The 14,048-nt window shown below is 40.1% G+C and overlaps 1 protein-coding gene across 2 annotated transcripts; it reads left to right on the forward strand.

Moving 5' to 3' along the window:
* Positions 1 to 7,137: 7,137 nt before the first annotated feature.
* Positions 7,138 to 10,910, forward strand: LOC115684171 (uncharacterized). 2 transcript variants are annotated; one of them, XM_056305927.1, is made up of 6 exons: positions 7,138 to 7,533; positions 8,005 to 8,217; positions 8,490 to 8,638; positions 8,727 to 8,795; positions 8,899 to 9,725; positions 9,804 to 10,910. In XM_056305927.1, exons 1-6 carry the CDS (start codon positions 7,318 to 7,320, stop codon positions 10,307 to 10,309), a joined length of 1,980 nt encoding a protein of 659 aa, XP_056161902.1. In that variant the 5' UTR covers positions 7,138 to 7,317; the 3' UTR covers positions 10,310 to 10,910. The 2 variants fall into 2 exon arrangements, with proteins under 2 accessions (XP_056161902.1, XP_030464735.2); XM_030608875.2 differs by having other exon boundaries at positions 9,813 to 10,910.
* The last annotated feature ends 3,138 nt before the right edge of the window (positions 10,911 to 14,048 follow it).

Consider the following 14,048-nt stretch of genomic DNA (forward strand, 5'->3'; position numbering starts at 1 on the left):
TTTATAGTAAATGTGACACGGATGCACTAGTTTAAGGTTTTTGGTGATTTTAGCCCTTCTTAATTTTATTATCAAGGCTATGTTTGGTCGCCTAAATTTGTTGATTGGACAAAATAACGCCAGATCACATAAAAACATGGTGAAATTTCTAATATCGTACTTATAAGACTAGCGAAGGAGGATATATCTTATCCCGTATAATGTTTATCATTGGAATTTTTGCTAAAACTCAAAAGGGCAAACATGGGATCGATGTAAGATGACACGCATAAAAATTTCTGTTTTTTACCTAAAAATTCCATCCAGGGCGAATTGAAAATGTGATGGACAAAATCCGAAAATCTTTAAAATTCACTTTGAGGGTTCTCTCGTTTAAAATCTGACACCTCCAATTCGGGTAAATGTGATACGGATGTATCAGTTTAGAATTTTTTATGATGCGAAAACTAGTTTGTAGTAAATGTGATGTGGGTAAACCGGTTCAGGAATTTTTGTGACAAGATAATTAGTTTAAGGTAAATGTGACACGGATACACTAGTTTAAGGTTTTTGGTGATTTTAGCCCTTCTTAATTTTATTATCAAGGCTATGTTTGGTCGCCTAAATTTGTTGATTGGACAAACTAACGCCAGATCACATAAAAACACGGTGAAATTTCTTATATCGTACTTATAAGACTAGCGAAGGAGGATATATCTTACCCCGTATAATGTTTATCATTGTGTCATCAAACTAGATTATATATATAATATAAATAACCAATTTTTCATATTTAAGAAAAAGGAATAATAATAACCATGGTCATGCCTAACCATCGCGGGGCGGTCACCTCATAGAGGAAGCGACTCCCGCAAGTTGGTCGCCTCTTCGAGGAAGCGACTCCTCGATTTGTTGCATAAAAGCATCGTATGTGCTTTCTGCTTTTATGTATGTTGACACGTGTCAAGCGATTTCATCAGAAAAGATTAAAGATGTTTTATGATTAATTTAGGAAGAACATAATACCTCGATTTAATTCGGTGGAACGACTCTCGTATGAACGGGTTAAGAGACATTAAGGGTGCATTTATTTCGCGAAAAATAAATGATTGATCATTTTTATCGCTTATAAAAATGAATGAACGGAAATTATTTTCGTCGTCTATGAAAATGTTTAGACATAAATTGCTATCGATAACAAAAACATTTTTCACTGGCAAATTTTTTCAAGCGATATAAGCGATTATATTTTAGGAAAATATTTTTCAAATAATTTATTTTTATCGAAACAAACGAAGCCTTCAAGAAATGAGTTTATGGCTCAAATTATTTTGCAGACAAACACTCGTGCGGGATCTGATTGAAATATTGATAAGCAAAGGTCGAGATAGGAAGTGACATAATTAATTGCTCGATTAGTCCGGAGGGAAATGCTAATGAGGAATCGAACGGAACCATCGGTACGAGATTCGTCGCGAATTCTTCGATTTTTATGTAGCGATTGGTCCAGAATTGTATCAGATGCTTGGTTGGAGGGCATTCGGAGGGAATGGAAGAATGATAATAAGGGCGATTCGAATATCAGTCCAGACTTTTCATACTCACAAGCGGGGTCGGGACCGGATGGGTCGAAAATGGATCAACTCAAATCGACATATTTAATTCATACTAACCCATTTTTTCTCTAGATTTTGGCATGCTTTTCTTTTTCTCTTTCATGCTAGTAGCCAATTTGGGGTAACTTGGGGTGCTTGAGGTGCCCCACTCTAGGCCACTAGAACTTTCTTTTCCAAAAGAAGGTAAAGGTGACGTCCGATGAAAGAACCAGGTACCATTTGGCCCATTTTCCCCACCATCCCAAACCTTTGATTCAAATGCTTTAAAAGGATGGATCTGAGTCAAGTCCCATTTAGATCCATTTTTAGTTGGTACATGCTCTTTGCGACCCGATATAGCCCCCGTCCATAGAATCGAAGCGACCCGTTTTAAGCTCGATCCGGCAAGCGCGAGTGGAAATATGGATCGGCGAACCCATATTGTCGCCGCAATTTTCATTTGCTTTGAGGGCAGGAAGAGAATGGACGGATGGGTTTTACTATGAAGCCCTCGAAAAATAGAGCGATCGGGACGAAAAACCGATGTTCTCGATTTCTCTTCTCCTCTCTTCTAACAACATTTACGGGGCATTGCGCGTTAGCCGATCTATCGCTTATCTTTTTCCCGATAATCGAATTACTGATGTTCTTTCTCGAATCGCTCTATCCAAATGAAACGGCGTAGTTCCCAACGTGTTCATATAGAAGTAGCGCTTCGTTCCAAGTGTCGCATGTTAAGGCTTATGATGCAAATTAGTTTGTTGTTAATGCGTCTTTTTTATTCTTTTTTTATTCTTATTTCATTAATATTTTCTTGATTGCAGAAAAAGATAATTCATTTTCCTATGCTAATAAACTAGAATTTCCTATACCAAACTCGTTGCCTTATTCTTGCTACACTGAGAAAAAAAAAGGGTTTTTTTGGTCCAAAAAAAGGAAAAAAGGTGAATAAAATGGAAAAAAAAAATTATTATGAACAGCCAAAATATCTTCTGATCTGGAAGGGGCCAACACCGGTCAAAACCACCAATGAATTGCGAAACCTTTCAGTCCAATCATCAACAGCCCTCTAAGGAAAGTTATCCTACGAACGGGACAAAGGGATGCCAAGAGTCATATCATATGATACACGAAAATAAAATAGAGTAAAGGGTCGTTTGATTTCGCAGAAAATTCAAAGCGGCACCCAACGAGGTCGTTGTGGCCTGGGCGAGAGCCGATCTAGAGAGTCGGCCGAGCCTCGTTTGTGGCGAGCGACGGTGACCTCACCCAAGCGAGGTCAACCTGCCTAGTGGCCGGCCATCGCCTGTGGTCAGTCACTGGCCAAAGGTAGAAAAATTGAAAAAAAGAAAAAAAATCAGAAAAAATAATTCAAAAATCGATAAATATTAAAATATTATTAAAAATTATTCACGTCAGCACCGGCAGTGCAACATAGGTCGATCGGCGTCCACGTCGGTAATATCTGGCCAAAATTAGCAGGAATGACTGAATTGGCACAAAAATAAAATGTTTAGGACTAAATTGACACTAAAAAAAGGTTTAGGACTAAATTGGCATCAACGCAATAGGTTTAGGACTTTTCTAATACTTTTCTTGAGGATTTTATGATCGAGCATGTAGGATTTCTGTAACAAGGAGGTGAACAAGAAATTGCTGAAGAAGAACAATGGGAACATCGAGTGCCTGGTCATGGATATTCTTACTGGGAGGAAGGCTTGATTAGTTATGATATGATCTATATATGTCATCATTCCCAATTTCCCGTATGTTACTAAATAAATAAAGGTTATGATGAACTTATGACATTTTCCTGTCGAATGGTTTTTTAGTTTTAGTACCTTACCAAGTCGAAACCAGTTTCAATGTTTATATATATATATATATATATATATATATATATATATATATATAAATATACTATGGTAGTTATGCTTATTGATGGATTACTCTGAATTCAGGAAAATTGTCAAAGAGTCAGAAACCTATCAACCAATTCGGTCATAAAGCAGTTTTGTCGATTTAATCTTAAACCTTTTGGCAAGTTGCCAGTATAATCATTTCCACTAAAGTTTGGCCGGAAGGACTATGGTAACAAATCCTTAAATGGTTTAGGACTAAATTGACAAATTGTCATATGGTTTAATTTTTTTTTGTTTTACAATTATCCGCTTTGAGTTTTCTGACACATATCACTTGTAAACTCATTACATACGGTAATTGATAAATGGATGTCACTGTGACGGCACTGTCGACCCCCTTCACCAAGATATGGCGTATGGGCAATGATGGAAATTTTGTTTGGTATCAGGGAGCACAACTGGTCGAGATTGGAAGAGACAAATTCAGTGATGCTGATTCAGTGGAAATTGAGTAAAAGCATGATTTGTTCATTCTAGGCATTTGAAATTTCTGACCCATTGTTTTCCATGACTGTTCGACACACTAGACCATGTATCTCGACAGTGCTGCACGGTAAGCTTTTCATATCTTCTATGTTTTTGCCCAAAAAGAGCCGCCAGGTTCCAGCTCAAGGTGTATGTCGACAGTAGATGGGAAGCTGGACATTGCCATTGATATTACAGCACCAGTTTCGCCTGGTCGGTACATTTCCTTCTGGACGATGGCATCTACTTCAGGACATAAGTTCGGCCGGCGTGTTTGGGCTCTGATTCGGGTAAAGCCGCTTCCTGTTGAATTCTCGTCTTTCGCTACGAGTTTTCCTCGCCATACCCAACTCATTTTGATTTCTTCGTGCGGGTTGATGATTCCCTGAAGGATTCACTCTGTGGTAGCCTCCAGGGCTTGAACCTGAATCTGCCTGCTGAAAGTGATGGCTCAAAGCTCTCCGAAATCCTAGTCATGAATGTTCCGCCTGCTGTAGGTTCTGACTTCTTTGGAAATGACAACTCCAACACGGTTGCTGAAACCAGTTCGGCCGATGGTCGTCGAGCAGCACAAGGAGGAGCAGAAGCTCAACTTTCCCTTCAACGACAATTTGCTGGTTGGCCAAGGAGTATCAGCCACTGCTCCTGCTAAGGACTTTGGACCCGGTTCGTACCCTGTAGTGAAAGTCGAGCCACGTGACCAATTGCTGCTGCAACTGGTGCGGTGGTGCCTCCTTGTGTGCATGGCTTCTTCATCCGCACCATCCCAGGTCGTCGGTAGCGATACTGAGGCGGTAGAAAGGTCGCTCCTGAAGAAGCTGGAGGAGACGGGGCTTCAACCGGGTGGACTTGAACAAGGAGATACCGAGGATGAACGCCTACAACTTTGGAGCAGTCCGTGGATGATCTCCGCGATGTTGCCAAACAGGATCCTAAACTTGGAGAGTTGCAGGAGATGGTACATGACACTCACTCTCTTTTTTATTCATCTGGTCCATTGCATACCTTATTTGATTCTAGTTCAGGCAGTCGACTTCTCGGAAACTTGAAAATGCAGGGTTTGCTGTAACAAGGAGGTGAGCAAGAAATTGCTGAAGGAGAACAATGGGAACATCAAGCGCCCGGTCATGGATTGTCTTACTGGAAGGAAGGCTTTGATAAGTCATGATCTGATCTATATATGTCGTCATTCCCGATTTCCCATATGTTATTAAATAAAGGGTTAAGAAAACCTTTAGATATGTCTAACGACGAGTGTAGCATGGATTTTGGTGTAAATAAAACCTCTAGGGTCTCAATCTATTACAATTGTACCAATTTAGTCTTAAATCTCCTTTTGTTTGCCAATTCGGTCTAGTCAAAGAAGTGCATGGATAATGGCTAAATGAGTGCCGTTCAAACCACCTTTTGCAACTTTCATGCGCCCGCCTGACCATCGTGTGGGTCGATCGGTTGCCTCTCAAGTACTTTTGGCAGCATTTCAAAAGTGTCGCTAATGGCTAAATAAGTGCAGTTCAAACCACCTTTTGCGGTATTTGTACGAATAACGCCTCCAAAACCTTCAACTCCCGATATTTCTTCAAACTAAGTCTAACTTTGAACGGATATTATAAAATCATTAGCGAAAATAGTTTTCGTTTTTTGGACATTGCATCGCGCCACGCATTTTGATCAATTTTTTGTTTTCAAATTAAGCATATCGCGCCTTCCTTGTTTTAACTGAAAAATTGTGACAATCGTAACAATTTGTGAGTTCGGTTGGGTAAAGTGTACGGATTTAGAGCAAGACGTGTTTGAAGTTAAAAGTTGAGGGGGTAAAATCTTTTTTTCCCGAAAAAGATAAATTATGAACATACTCATATCCTACCAAATAGGTGAAACAAATATGCGACAATCACTTTTTTTCTTTTCAATCACCTTTGCCATAGGTGCCAGTGTCACATGTAGCGGTTCATTAGTAGATAATCCCTAAATTTTGGCAACAATGTGCTATGTAGTTCTTAAATTTTTAATTTGTTTAATGTGATCCCTGAATTTTAGCCTAATGTTTAATTGGCACCTTAACTTTTAATTTGTTCAATATGTTCTATGGACTTTTGATACATACTTAATGTGTAGCTTCTGAACTATATTAAAATGTTCAATATAGTCACTGATCCTGAATTAATGGAAGAACTAAATTACACATTTTCATATAGTTCGGCGACTAAATTGAATATGTACCAAAAGTTCAGGGACTGCATCAAATAAATTAAAAGTTTATGGACCACATTAAAAAAATTGAAAGTTTAAGGACCGCATTGCACATTTGACCAAAATTCAGGAACTATTTGTGTCGTATCATTTTCCCATAATTACAAGATGATCGGGAAAATTATTTCATGGCATTAGCGACACTTTATGCAATAAAAAGTGCTATTGCCGCAATAAAAGTTCATGCTCGGACCACTCTCACTCCGATTAGGTTCGAGTCTTACTTGATCCCGGAGAGGAGATTAGCGAGAGCTTAATCTTCTCCCCTTAACGATAATGAAATTATGAATTGTCCCCAAGTGAAATTTTTTTGGGTTAATACCACGAAAAACCCCAAACTAGTATAATTGTGATAATTTTACTCCAAATTAATTTTTTGATCATAAAAAATCCAAAATTAGTACACCTATGATAAATTTACCCCAAACTAATATTTTGACCTCTAAAAATCCCATACCGGTACATTTGTAACAAATTTACCCTCCGTTAGTTTCCATTAAATTGGATTAATACCGCAAAAAATCACAAATTGGTACACGTGTGAGAAACGGAGGGTAAAGCATAAAACGGGCACACCAATCAACTGCCGCGTGTCATTTAATAAAATAATTTGACGGTAAAATTTAACGGAAATAAATTGAGAGTAAATTTGTCGCATGTGTATCAGTTTGTGGTTCTTGGTGGTCAAAAAATTAGTTTGGTGTCACAGGTGTACCGGTCTGGATTTTTTATGGTACTAACCCAATTTTTTTTTTTTGGGTCAAATTTTTTTTTGGGCATTGGATCCGTTCATTCTCGGGGGTCTTGGTCACGCACGAGCCGAAGCACGCACATGCGAGAGCAGGTCCCGCCCCCCAACGGCTAGTACTAGTTATAAAAACGCCTCCCATCGTCTTTTCCGTTCCCGATTCATTTCAATTTGCTCTGCACAATTTCTCTTTCTCTCGCTCTTCCTTTTTTCACTTCCTTCCTTCCTTCCTTTCTTTCTTTAGATCGACGGGAAAAAGAGCTTTCTCTTTCTGCAAACGAGGGGACTTCGATCTCGTCTCGCGCTCCGCCGGTGGCGGGTGATCGGAGGATAGGCGAGCGGGGATACCCTGATCATGTGGGGCGGCAACAGGGAGAATTTCCCGGCGAGGGGCTACTTCACGCCGCAGCCGCCGAAGCGGGCCATGCTGAGGCCGCCGGTCCCTCCGGCGACGGCGGCGGCGGCGCTGATGTCGGAGAGGAAGCGGCCCTTGCCGCCGCCGGATCTCTTCCACATCATTCACAAAGTGCCTGCCGGCGACTCACCCTACGTCAAGGCCAAGAGAGTCCAAGTAAGTGCCCCAACTTTACTTCTCCTTTTCTTGATTTCACTGATCGTCCTGATCTTGAATTTGGTGCGATCATCGAGGTCGTGTTCCTGTTATTATGTGATCTTTAGACGCCTCCTTCAAGGATCTTTCCTTTCGTTACTGTTTGCTGTAGCCTGTAGTTAGTTCTTTGCGATCATATGGTGTTGCTGGTGTAGTCCTTAGTAAAATTGGTGTGATTTGGTTCCGATGAATCAGTATATTTCGTTTGGTAATCTTGTGATCGTTGATCGGTAGGCGCAAGTGGAGCAGATCTTAAGTAAATATAGAATTTATACGTCCCTTTTTCGCGCACGAGGGTGCTCATGTGGTTGCGTGACAGAGTCTCTTCAGGACGAGCTTATGATGGGTCGCGGTTGTCCCTCGGATCTTGTATGAGTTGGATTGTCTTTTAATGGGTCGCGGTCGAATCGATTTTTCTGTTCTTGATTTCAGTTGATAGATAAGGATCCGAGTAAGGCCATCTCTCTGTTCTGGGCCGCTATAAATGCGGGGGACCGAGTAGACAGTGCGCTGAAGGACATGGCGATCGTGATGAAACAGCTGAACCGGTCGGACGAGGCGATCGAGGCCATCAAGTCTTTCCGCCATCTCTGCCCCTTCGATTCTCAGGAATCTCTGGACAATGTGCTGATCGAACTCTACAAGGTAATGTCGCTGATATACTGCACAAGTAGTTTTATTAGTTTCTCGTGTGTATCACTTTACTTTGTTTTTCGACGATTTGCTTTGCGAGGTGAAACTATCTTTTAATTGCACAACCAGATTTGAGGGCTCTTGTTGGATCAAAAACTTCGTTATACTCTTAGGATATGTTAGTTTTAATACATGAAGGGATGTCAATTTGGTTTTAGAGGCTCACCCGTGATTTAAGAGAGACAATTTACACACTTTATACATTTGATATGTGCATTATGCAGAGGTCTGGACGGATTGAAGAAGAGATCGAAATGCTTCAGCATAAACTGCGGGTCATTGAAGAAGGGAAGGGGTTCAGTGTGAGCCGAACAAAGACGGCAAGATCACAAGGGAAGAAAATCCAAGTAACAAGGGAACAAGAGATATCGAGGTCCTTATGAGTAGCCAAAGTTTTCATATTCTTTGTTCCGCTTGATCATTTGGTCCGTTTACAGTGCCTGCTTCTTAATGTTATGCAGGATAATGGGGAACTTGGCCTGGGCTCACTTGCAGCTAAACAATTATGAGATTGCCGAAGGACTTTACCGGTATGCTCTTGATGAGATGGCATCTTTATCATTAAACATTTTATGCTTACAAATGAAGAAAAGGTTCTTCTTTTTTATGTTCATTGTATGCATTTGATTTCAGCGAAGCCTTGTATCTGGAGCCAGATAAGAATAAGCAGTGCAACTTGGCTATCTGTTTGATGCGCATGAACAAAATAGCCGAAGCGAAAGCAGTACTGGATGCAGTCAGAGGTTCATGCAGCGATAGTGACATGGACGATTCCTATGCTAAATCTTTTGATCGTGCCCTTCAGATGCTGAATGAGATCGAATTGCTGTCAATTAAGCAGAACAAAGACGATCACAAGGAGATCCAAAGACCCTTTACATCACTCGAGTGTAAAAATTCAAGGGTTATCAATCGTGGAGCTTGGTCGGTTGCCTCAACAACCATTGCATATGGACATGGAGAAGAAACATGGATCTTAAATGAGAGAAACGGTGTGCTATCCCGGGGTGAAGCTCGGTCATCTTCAGAAACCATATTCAGTGGTAACTGGAGAGAAGTTTCCCACTTTGGAACTCCACTGAGATATGTCTCACCGGGAAATCTCCATGCCAAGGAAAACTGTACTGAGACAAATGAGGTGGGTCGGAGTTCGTCGAGCAGGAGTGTGTCTGCTTCACCGGCTTCTGTTAAGAGAAATATCGAATTTTCTCCTGGGGAATCAAGGAGGCATACCTGTAGGAGCTTATATGCTTCCCTGGCTTCATGTAGAGAATCAGAATCCAAGTCGAAGGCCACTTTAACTGGAGAGACAAAAATGGTTAGAAATTGTTCTGTGGCAATGGCCGAGCCGAAGAATTATGACGAGAATATGATTCACAGCGTAGTCATGGATGGATCCAGCAAGGAAGATCCTGCAGAATTGGTCAAAACTTCCACCAACGACATAAAAGATTCTGGTGGTAAGTTATCTGTTAATGCTAGAATTAAATGCTTTTCAGAAAAAGTCATGGCGGATTCTCATTTAATAGATGAACTAGTTGTTGCAGGGAAGAGTTTCTGGGTGGACGAGCAAAAGAAGAGTTGGGCCGACATGGCTGAGGAAGAGGAACAAGATCTGACTGATCCTCCTGTGCACCTGTGGGACAACTCGCCTCAGAAACCTTCTTCTTATCAAACTCCGACAAGGAGTTTTCGCGGTGCGTATCACGAAGATGAAGAGGGGTTCAATGATGAGAATCTAGATATCAACATTGTAGGTCATTCTTCCCATGAACGGACTCTGATGGAGAATTTAAGCCGAACTTTAACATTTTCACCAAGGAGCTCGGGCCGCTCAGCAGTTCGACGCTCTTTGAACTTCAACCAGATCCAGAAACAGGAATTAAACTCAGTCATGCTATTAGAGTCCAAGAAGGCGGATGGTGGCTCACTTCAAGGAAACAACCGGGTTTCTGATGCCGTGCCTGTGAAGAAAGTAGGACAACCGAGGAGAAAGAGACTGCAGGTCTTTCAGGACATAACCCGCCTTCCTCACACCACATGAACTCCCATATCCGAAAATTTGATCTGTCATGGGCTTCTTCCTCATTAGAGTGGTTTGTGTTTAGTTGGGTGTTCTGTGTTCGCTCTTGCCTTCATTCATCTTCACTTGTTCGTCTTTCTTATTTGCTCAATTCTCAGGAATAGTTCGGTTTCGGCATGATTGCTTACCTTCCAAGACTTCGAGGTCCCAAAACTGCCAACAGTTAGGACAGTCATCAGTTCTTAGCACGAAGATTCGTAGAGCGGAGTCATTTGATCCTCCCTATAGCTGATCAGTCGATGTGTCGCCACCCCTTATCGCCAGTGCGAGTTTGGATCACCAAGCGGAGATGCATAGCATGAGGGCTCCTCTTCAAACTGAGGCGGCGCCACCTTCTGGGAACCTTGTAATTCGGCTAATGAATCTTGCGGTCGCTATTGATCATGTCCTTCCCATGAATCTCACTCTCTAAATCCCCGCATTTTCGCGAGAAAAACTCTTCACTTCGATTCCTGCGTAAAGCACGAATCCCATCAAACTCAGCGAGCCATTGCTTATACAGCAAACAAACCTTGCACCTCGCCTGGCTTCATTCAGCAAGTTATCTTCTTCCTGAGCTTTCCATAAAGCTGTGTTCTCATTCTTTCTTCTCCAAAGACGATTGTAATGTGTTGGTAAAGTTGTGTATACTTCACTTGTAAAAATTTAAAAGCACATGACAATCTCTTATCGAATTCGAAAATCATTTTTGCGACTTTAAAGTGATAAAATGAATACCTGTTGGTAAGTTACTGAAAATTAAATAGGGCAACGCGCAAAATCTAAAGGCAATTGATAATTTTTACCATGGAATTTATGGTAAAATTGTTATTTCGTTGGTAATTTATCAACTAATAGACTGGTCAGCTTGTAAAATAGAAAAGCGGTAGACAATAAATGGGACAATGCAATTTTGGTCATGTTGATCGTCGCTTGACTTCAACTATTCAAATATTTGAGCGCGGTTCGGAGTCCTTGTGTTTTAAATAGATAAATTGATGATCGAGAAAAGTATATGAACTCGAAGATACGAAGAATTCAGGTCATGATCTTTTTGTGAGTGCAAAAATTCACTTAGATGATTATTACATCTTTACATTATTAATGATACAACTAAATCTATCGTCATTAATATGAAAATTGGCGAATGAATAATTTTCAATTATGATTAATAAAATCTGAAACTTGATAGAGTTGGGGGAGAAAGAGATTTTGACAATATAGAAATAGATATTAAAGCTTTGGGTGTATATATATATCATGACGAATTCATTATTAGTGCAACCAAACGTGTAGATAGTCTCTTACTTTCTTTTTCTTATATGTGAAGTCACAGATGATTACACATAACCACACGAGATCTACTTAGTGGTTAAGAAACAAACATACGGATTAGATGCATAACACAGGTTCGACTTTTGATATTATCAAGCGCAAAAAAAAAAATTGCAATTGGGTTATACACATTTCGATTTTGATCATTTTCAATCATCAAATGACTAAACTTTCACTTGAAAAACTCGAGCCGTCGTGATGAGAAATTAGGAATTTGATCAATTTTCGGAAAGCTAGTATGTGTAAGAATGCGCAAGTTCATAGTAGGAGGTTTGCCTTACTTTAGAACTTACGCTACGTGTGCCAATTTCATGTTTTTGGAACTTAGAACCTACACCCGAATGACCTATGAGGTTTTGGAACAATGTTTGAATCTATGGAAGGTTCCACATGTGTAACTATCTAATATTATCGAGGGTTAGTAGGGGGTTTGCCTTGCTTTAGAATTTACGCTATAGGTGCCAATTTCATGTTTTTGAAACTTGGAACTTACAACTGTAGGACCTATGGGTCTCGGAATAATGTTTGAATCTATGGAAGGTTCCACATGTGTAACCATCTTATTTTATCTAGCGTTTGACCAAAGTTGACCGAAAATATTTCGGCATTAAAAAAGTTCGATCGAAAGGAAGGTATATGTTAGAGTAATTAAATATTAAACCACACTTTCATTTAACAGTTTAAATTTTTAGAACAGTTGATAGTGATCTTATATAATCTCACATGGTATCATAGCTAAAGGTCATGAGTTCGAATCTTTTCATGCGGATATTTAACAAAGAGAATATCATAGTTTTCGCCACTACTATTCTTTCAACACGATTTTTCGAAAATCCGTGATCCCGATAGTGTTTCGAAAAATTGAACCGCATTTTCGAAAAATTCGGGTCACGATCTTTTTGGGGGTGCGAAAATTGGGTCAATTGTATGTTGGACCAAAAAGTTGTAATCGGCTAACGTTTGGCCGAAATTTCGAAAAATGTTGTTTTAAAATTTTTGCAAAAAAAATGACGTCGGCACCTCGCCTCCGGCGACCACCACACGTCACATTTAGTGTCGATGCGGCTTGTTCTAGCGTCGGTCTTGCACTCTAACGGCGAGGGCCTGCACCGGTGACTCCGGACCTAGGCCGACCCCGGCCTAGTCACACGCCAGACCACGTGCGGCCGACACGTGGTGGGGCCCGTACGGGCCTGAGGCCGTGCGGGCTTCACATGAGCCCGTTTCACAAGTGAACGGGCTTTTCAAGCCCAGTTCCGCACCCATCAAGCCTTGTCCCACCTCTTTCTTTGACCAAAAAAAAAAAAAAAAAAGCCTTGTCCACCTCTTTTTAAAGCCCTTTCCCAATATTTTCCTCATGCTAATGCATCATTCTTCCCTTTATGAGGTGCATCACGCCCCTTTGTTTCCAAAATTTTTCCTATAGATTTTGGTATACATTTGCTCATTTCAACCAAGGTAAGTCACACCCCTTTGTGAAGGATTCTTGTGAGGTTCGAGCTCGAAGAACCCGATGATCCTAAGAGGGTACAGATCGAAGAAAATTAGCATGGTGTCGATGTCGAGTGAAGGTTCTACACCCCCATTTAAAGTCAATGTTGTTATAATGTCAGTGTTAGGCTAGATTTATTAAATAGATAAGTCATTACACTACTGGCTTAAAATTAGGCTGTTCATGAATATATAGGTCATGGTAATGCTTAAATTATCCATTGAAAAATATATATATATATATATATATATGATTTTAGCCGGAAGTTCCATGTTTTGTCTAAGTTGTTGTTATCTTCAAGTTGTGATTTTTCAAAATAATTTTAAAAAATTAGACTTATTTTCTCTAAAAAGTATTTTCAGGTTTCAAAAGGAAAATATCAAGTTTGGTCGAAAAGGATGAAAATACTTTTGTTTAAGTGGGCCAAATAATGGCATAAATCTATTGATTTAAAAACTAATTATGCATCTTCTAATTACAAGTCATTAATCAATTATACAAGCACGCCCGTCACAGATTAGGGATCGTGCCTATTTTTATCATATAATTGCATATTTTCACAACATAAACATACATGGCACACAGAGTCATGCGAGGGGGGCGTAAAATGACGAAGGAATTACCCTCATTACGTCGGCGGAAGAATCAAAATTGCATCAACAATCTTAGGAAATTATTTGATAATTGCATTCGAAGAGCTCGAATGAAAAATGAAGTATGGAAAGGGTATCGTGGGGACCTAACTTCACTCCTTGCGATACCGAAAGCCAAATTATATGTTTCTCTAGATTTGACAAATAACCAATAGTTTCATACATTCACCTAGATGTCCAATCAATCTAATTCCCTAAAATCGATCGGTGACGACTTCATCTCTTATTTGGAAAAAAATCC

This window comes from Syzygium oleosum, unplaced genomic scaffold (genome assembly GCF_021117445.2).
Source record: "Syzygium oleosum isolate NSW1041296 unplaced genomic scaffold, Sole_v2.1 Sole_v2.40, whole genome shotgun sequence".
In the NCBI taxonomy this organism is placed as follows: Eukaryota; Viridiplantae; Streptophyta; class Magnoliopsida; order Myrtales; family Myrtaceae; genus Syzygium; species Syzygium oleosum.

What these genes read in the sequence shown, in the direction of transcription:
- LOC115684171 (XM_056305927.1), top strand. Translation starts at nt 7,318, where the DNA reads ATGTGGGGCGGCAACAGGGAGAATTTCCCGGCGAGGGGCTACTTCACG. An exon ending in TGCTGATCGAACTCTACAAG is followed by an intron (nt 8,218 to 8,489) that starts GTAATGTCGCTG and finishes TGCATTATGCAG; the next exon opens with AGGTCTGGACGGATTGAAGA. An exon ending in ATTGCCGAAGGACTTTACCG is followed by an intron (nt 8,796 to 8,898) that starts GTATGCTCTTGA and finishes ATTTGATTTCAG; the next exon opens with CGAAGCCTTGTATCTGGAGC.